Raw genomic sequence first — 7694 nt, forward strand, 5'->3', positions numbered from 1 at the left:
GTCAGATGCTTTTCTCTTGATAACCTGCATGCTTCAAAGAAGTTTCGATGGTAACATGACCTACATTCGTCTGCGTAACACATCATCCGACAAAGCGCCACATAGCTGCTGTGTCTCCCCACTAGAGGGCCTCGCAAATTTTATCTCCGTGGTGCATAATGCTGGAGACTCTCGAAAGTGACAGTGTTCATCTCAGTGCTCAAGATGTGCCCTGTAATTATACTGACACTAATTGAGCTGGAAGATGTCCAGAAATGTCTATAAGTAAAGAGAATAGGTTGTTCTTAAATTTATTTATATTGTGTTATCTGTTAAGTATGTTAATTTGAGAGCATGCAAAGCAGTACCCTCGTCTCCCTCAAACCTAAAAAAAATATGTTTCAAGCATGACATCTGACACGTTCACCAGATACCGATTCATTGTGTCTTTTACTCATGAACTCATTATTTTCAATTCTGATATGTCAGTTTTGTTATTTTCTTCTCTGCACAAATTGCTGGAAGTGTCTTGAGATATGTTCACAGTTATCAGATCTTTTCTAAAAACTTATCTTCACACTGCATCGCTTTTTCTTGAGGAAGAAAGCATCATGAGCTTCTAGAAAGGTCAGGACTTTATAAAGTATCCTTGGTCATTGCAAAAGGTCCACAAACTATCAAATCTTCAGAAGCTACGGAAAGCAGACAAATTTGTAGAAGTAGTAAATTAAATGTCAGTTTTCTGAACCTTTAAGTAAGGCTTAAGGATTGCAGTGAACATTACATATTAGAATAAACGGGCTGAAACAGCGAACAAATGGCCTGGAGGAAAGAAAACAGAGCGATCTTTATGAAAAGGGTCAACCCTTTACTGATGTTTTGACTTCTGACAACACATTTGGATGTAAATGTGAGCAAATAAACATCTGACAAACCCCTCAAACATCCTCCTGGCTGGCAGCCAGTCTCACATCACAAATCTTTAACACATAGGAAACAATTAAGAAGATCGGATTAAAGCAGAGGCAAATGTTCAGCCACAACATTAGAACCACTGACAGGAGAAGTAAATTACACTGAACATCATGTGGCAATACAATGTTCTCCTGGGAAACTGTTGGACATGTAGCACCCACCTAGACTGGACCAGGCACCCCCACCCCATAGTAATGACTCTCCAGACACCAGACACACACAAAAATGCTTTAGGAACCACTCAAAAACCTTGAAAGTCCTGGCCTCCAAATTCACTAGATCCTAAATAGGACCCGAAGACCCACACTAACAACATCCTGTTGCCAGACGGCACAGGACACCCCAGAAGGATGTCAGAATTTTCTTTTTCAGTAGCAATGTAATGAAGTAATGATGAGTAATAATATTTATTATTATCAGTGTCCAAATCTACAGATTCTGTAGGTTTCCCCGACTGTTAGTCATTGTCATCTTATGACCTGTGACTCCTCGCACCAGTCAAATCTGACAAAATATGTGACCTTCAACAAACCCTGACCTTTGTCATGGAATTGCTTTCACTGTGACGCAAATAAGCAACCACTTTACTGAATATGTATTAACGACGGAAAACAAGTTTCCATCAGGTCTGTTTTGATTTTTTTTGTTTTAATCTTTTGTTAGTGGTGATTGGTAATGAATAATATTAAAGTTTTTGCCTTGCCCATCCAGCAAACCTACGTATGAGAGCGTGGCTTAAGTAGATTCACATTTTGACAGGTTTGGACAAACCGGCCCCTCCGATCACTGTAGATTTAATCGTCCAGGTTAACTGCACAATCATCTAAAGCTTCACGCTTCATTAAGCTCTGGAATGTTTCAGACGCATTGTGCAACCCAAACTGCATAACCGGACCAGAAAGACGAATAAATGCACAAATGTCATGTGCACCAGGTTGGATCAGTGGAACATAATGTATGTTCTTTTTTAAGGTCACCTTCACTGACTCATTTACCTGAACCAAGCCAATCTCATACATATATATACAGTGTATACAGTATATATATATATACATATATATATATATGGATATATATAAGATTTAGTAATACATATATATACATACTATATTTTATATTGGTTAAGTGTAGATCTAGTATGCATGAAGCAGAGAACAGCTTAAACTGGTTGAGCCATGTGTCCAGCCTACAAACATAAGAAAGGGAGCAGAACGCCCAAATGAAACATCTCTAACCGTACTGTAACCTACACGTATCCCCATTAAAAAGGTCACACTCACTACTGGAGGTGTGACTGCCTCGTTTTTGCGGACATGGTGACATGGTGACATGGTGACATTTTGCTGGCATGGTGATGTGATGTGACATGGTCATCTTTTGTGGACAAGATGCATGATGTCATGTGGGTTGTTCACACTGCCTTCATGAGTGTCTCAGTACGCAGCGGCCTCAAGGAAGGGGAGGCCATGCGTCATTTGCAGTGAAGGGATGGCAACTCAAAATGAGCCAAAGAAATAAGGCAGTACCAGGATACACAGGACACAAATGACGACAAAAATGATAAAACAAAGTGTAATATTTGATAGAATCAGTCAATCTTCCCAGATAAAATGAATAACCCCAAGGCTGGCGCCTTAAAATTAAATGAATTTATTAAAATGAGGGCAGCTCCAGGAGGCACGGCTCCGTTCAAAGAACTTAAAATCCCATCTCTACTCACTGTATTTGTTGTGGTAATAAAGGATTCATTAACAACAGACACTTCTTAACTTTGTGTTGATTGGTGACCTTTGAGGGAGACACTGGTGTAACTTATAGGTGTAAGTCTCTTTTTGATAGTAGCTGGAGCTGGTCTGGCAGCCAGCACATCTTTAGATGAATTGCATGATGCTATTCCATGCTAAGCTGGAGCTGCATTTTCTTAGAATAACTTTGAGAAAACCAAACATTGTTTCCCTACAAACTGTTCTGTCATTTGATTTATGGAAAGATACTGTTAGCTTGATCACAGCATCCTCCTTATGTTTTCTGTTCTTTGTAAATCAAGAGTCAAGAATCAAGAATAAATGCTATATAGCATTAAGGTACTGATTGCAGCTGCGTCATACCAAAACAAGCTTTTGTATTCGTAATTATTTCATACCAAGTACTTTCAGTCAACAGTAAATAATCAGACATGGACTAGAGTGATTATTTAAAAAATATTTTTAAAAATACTTTTTATTTTTACAGAACAAAGCACAAACTGTCATGAATCATCCAGTAAAAAAAAAAAAAAAATACACAAAAAAGTATAAGTATTTATATCAAAATAAAAAATTACTCTGGAAGAATATTTACAGCTACAATTCTTCAGACATTTGTATGTCCTCATGCTAATGAATTTCTCCTTTTCTTTGCAGAAATGTAGTATTAAACATAATCAGCAAGCTCGACCTCGGTTAAATTATCGTCTCCGTTTCTTTCCCCTTCTTCGCCGCCGTGCTCAACGACTTCAAGTGTAAGGCCCTCAGAATTTGTGTTGTCATTTATCACATCTGATGGCCCATTTCCTCCATTTCCCTCTTCAATTCTTTCGAGCTGTATCCTCAGCTGCTCTTTCTCGTTTAGTATCATCTCGTCCTCGATGGCTTTCTGCTCCTCCTCCTTCCCCTTCCTCTCTTTCTCAGCCTTCTCCATTTTCTCCTGCTTCTTCAGTTTCCAGTAGAAGCGCAGGTTTTTCTCGGGGTAGGTGACTTTGGCCAGCGGCAGCTTGAAGATCCTCTTGTACCCCGTGGTTAGGAGGAGGAAAGTGAGGGCAGAGAGACAGAAAGGCCAGGTGCACGCTGGCAGACCAAACTGTAGATAAAAATACAACGAGGTGAGTAACTTGTGTCGCTAATTAAAGGCTGATACTTACATAAGTATGAAAGAAAATCTGTACTCACCCTGGACATGATGTTGGCAATAGCTGAGCCGAGGTATGCACAGAAAAAAGCTGCAAACGAGGTGAAATATTATTAAATTACAAATGCCAGATTGGCCTTTGTTGACATTGCGCGTCATTGCATGTAGCGCGGTCATCTTTTGTAGATGAGATGCATTTTCTGATACAGATTACTTTTGGTTTTGCAACTCACCACATGTGATGGCAAGCAGGTGCACCTGCCAGGTGAGGGCGTAAAACATTCCCCCGATGGCAATGCAGGCCAACACACAGTTGTACCCCCAGAGGCCGAAGTAAATGTCTCCAAAAGGAGCTGATAGAGCCAGGCCTGCAAAACAACAATTTCAATTTCAATTTCATTTTAAATTGGGATTATCTTAATAAGTGATTAACATAATAATAAATACATAACCCTCCTGTTAAAGATATTTCTGGGGCCAGGTACTACTTATAGCATGAATTCATTCTTTAAGCATGTCGGGAGGCAAACATAATATGTGCTGTTTATCAGATATTTATTATTCCACATCGCCTGCTGAGGCACTGTGTGCTCCACTCACCTGAAACCATGCCCACTGTAGATCCCAGGACGGCGTGAATACAGGTGATGGGTGAGGAGATGAAGAGGGAGATGATGAAGATTCCACCGGTCCAAGGGTTGTCACAGCCGTATACCTGACCTATTCCCACGGGTATCGACATGAACAGCTGAAAGTTTGCAGAGAGAACGATTAAGGATTAGGGATAAGGAAATGCCTGTCATCAGTGGTTCAGCTTAACTAAAGAGGCCAGATTATGATTTGATTGGAGTTTTCCCTGACCTATAATGTGTTGTAGAGCGTTCCTGTGCACATTTAAAGTCTGCATAGCTATAAAGCCCATGCTGAAGGGAATAACTACTCTCTATGGGAAGCACTGCAGCTGAGTTGATTAACATATTTGCATACTCCTGAAAAAACACCTGGTTTGGAGCAACACAGGCCAAAAGTTCTGAGTCAACCAATCAGGGGAGAGGATGGTTTTTTTTAGGAGGGGTGAGTGGGGGACTTAAAGAGACAGGAGCATTTCAGATAGACATTTAAGTGTACAGTATGACAAACACAATGTGATCTTTGAACATTAACACATGAAAACCCATTGTAATAGGCCGGCAGAATAAAATTATGAACCTGTAAACGAGAACTATATTGGCCTCTTCATGACTGCATTTACATAAGACTCGGGGTTAAGACAGGTTATTCTTGTGTTCCCCATTGCTGCTGAGTCAGAGAAGGTTTTCTGATATTGAAAATGCCTGGCACAACATCAGAGCAAAAGGTAAAAATATCTGATCTTCATTATCTGCCAAAAGAAGGAACTACGATAAAACTGATGACATAGGAAGAATGCGGCCCTACCTTGGCGACATCGATTTCCGACCAGGTGATGTTGGGGAACTCTGTGCGTGGCTGAATGAGAACTTGGGGGAAGTGGTGGTTGAAGTGGCCGGTGGCGACCATGTGGAGACACACCAGGATGTTGAAGGGCAGGGTGAACACGGGCAGATCCCAGCGACTGTTAATCGATCCCAGGGCACTGGACACGATCGGGCTGAAACGCAACGGTGCAGCGGCGTCTGTGTTAGATGTGGCACTAAACTTAAACTAAGTCATGCACGTTGTTTCTACATATTTCCTACTTATTAATGCCGTGCAATAAAACAAGACACGATTACCTGAAATGATTGGTTTATCTACTATCTTATGTCATTTTTTTCTTATATGAAAGCATTGTATTGTGTCATCATTTCTTACCACATCATGGACAAGAAGATGTTCGGCAGCAGAAGCCACCAGTACCAGTTTCCTGCATTGGAGAACACGGCCATCAGCAGACCCACCAGGATGCCGTTGTAACCATAAAGCCCTGCAGCTATTGCACCCCTGAAGGAGACATATTAGATTGCGTTGCATGAGCATTTTACCTCACAGTCATGCAGTGGTTCTAAAGATATTTAGTAATCATTATAAAAGGCAATCCTGAAACGAACCTGTTCTGTTTGAGAATGAGAGCGGAAATAGTTGCGAAGAGCGTGCCCACAAAGCCGTTGAGGGCCCACCAGTAGTTCTGCAGGATGAGGCCGGCGAAAATGATGAGGCCACTCAGAGGGTTGTTGACAAACATCACCTGTGCGGCCCCGCGCAAAACCCAGTCCAGGAGCTGCAGCAAGAAGAACTGGTCTGGAAGATGAACGGAGGAAGTTATTTGAATTATGTGAGCAATACGTGTTCATCTTTAAAGATCTTTGAAGAATGTGACATTCTGTGAGGAGAATCTGTGTTACTAATCATGTGACAGGTCGAAATTATGTAAGATGTGAGAAGCCATATCTCACAGAAGACCAAAGGTTCATGGACAGTTCTAATGAAATCTAGCTCCAGAAAAAAAAACAGGTTGACAGGAAAAAGGCTGCCTGGGCACATTTTAACACAAGCTACTGTCATGACTTCAGAAAATAGGTCATATATTATTGAAATTGATCTAGAGAATGACAGCGTACTGTTCGCCAGACGTAACTTTGTTATGTCATGGAGAATGAAAGTGTTTTATATTGTTATTTTTGCGGCGTAAGCTGTCGATGTACTCACTTTCCATCCATTTGGCAAACACCTCCATGTCTCCAGAGAAGTAAGACACTCCCTTGAGGAAGCGGGCTTTGGCCCTCTGCAGGCTTGTTGGTCCAGCCGGCTGCACTTGGTCCTCCTTCGCATTCTCCTGGGAGCCCCCATGCTCAGAGGGCAGGTCAGGGTGCGCCATCAATGGTTGAAGCTCCTGGAGCCGAAATCATTTTCAGGGATTCATTTCAGAATTGGCTTACATATCTGTATCGTATAACTTAAGCTGAAATATGAACGCTTACTTACAGTAATGGTAGGCAACTGCGAACTGGTGGAGGCGCTGATATTGTTCGGAATATCCTGAGAGGAGACAAGCAAAGTGTAAATTATTTCTTGGTGGTAAATATATATAAATATATAGTTATATGAAAAAAAAAAAGTTATGCATCCATTCTAAAAATGACTTCAATCTCATAATCACTTTACTGTACCTTCATTCTAGCAACGTGTATGAAAAACAAAATGTGAAATACAATTTCACTTCCCCGAAAAAATATCATATAATAAATATAACTTTTAAAAAAGATTTATTTTACAGTGCAGGAATTAAGACCAACGTGCAGCTCTTCTTAGGGAATTATAATTTTAACACAACTTTTTATGTTTTTCCACTTTGGTAAATCATTTGTTGTTTTTCTTTAATAAATCACAGATGAAAATCAATGCTTTCAACTAAAGCTAACATTATCTTCAAATATTAGGACACTCTATTAAACAAGCACACATAATCTATACTCAATCTATACTTGACTTCAGGGACTTTGATCAACAGTGACAAGAGCTCCTACCTGTGTGCAGTGTGATCCAGGCATATGTCCGAGAATAGGAACGGTGTGCGCGTGCTGCCAGCGTCTCTCCAGTTGAAACACTCAAACTTCCACCGACGGTATTTATAGCGACGGAGGACAGGGGCAGCTCCACCCACCCTCTCATCCACCTCCGCGTTTCCTCTGCACATCTTCTACAAGAATCGCTGGCGCTCGGCAGTGATAATCTCTGCCACTCCTCCCTCTCCCTAGACACACTCGGACACACACTGACAATCACACATGAGGTGAACATGAGGGCAGGTGAAGTCTCTTCAGCTGCAGGCGTTGTGAAATGTCACATGCTTCGGGGCCAAAAACAAACTCAGTCAGCCAAGTGCAAGGCTTGCA

General features: G+C 41.1%; 1 protein-coding gene across 1 annotated transcript; it reads right to left on the minus strand.

Moving 5' to 3' along the window:
* Nucleotides 1-3144: 3144 nt before the first annotated feature.
* slc14a2 (solute carrier family 14 member 2) lies at nt 3145-7478 on the minus strand. Its single transcript, XM_047591028.1, has 10 exons — nt 7326-7478; nt 6784-6837; nt 6508-6691; nt 5910-6099; nt 5674-5802; nt 5278-5470; nt 4441-4588; nt 4074-4208; nt 3882-3931; nt 3145-3792 (listed from the first exon to the last, which is right to left on the minus strand). The coding sequence occupies exons 1-10, from the start codon at nt 7347-7349 to the stop codon at nt 3367-3369; spliced, it is 1533 nt and encodes a 510-aa protein (XP_047446984.1). The 5' UTR covers nt 7350-7478; the 3' UTR covers nt 3145-3366.
* Between the last annotated feature and the right edge of the window lie 216 nt (nt 7479-7694).

Source organism: Mugil cephalus, chromosome 8 (genome assembly GCF_022458985.1).
Source record: "Mugil cephalus isolate CIBA_MC_2020 chromosome 8, CIBA_Mcephalus_1.1, whole genome shotgun sequence".
NCBI lineage: Eukaryota > Metazoa > Chordata > Actinopteri > Mugiliformes > Mugilidae > Mugil > Mugil cephalus.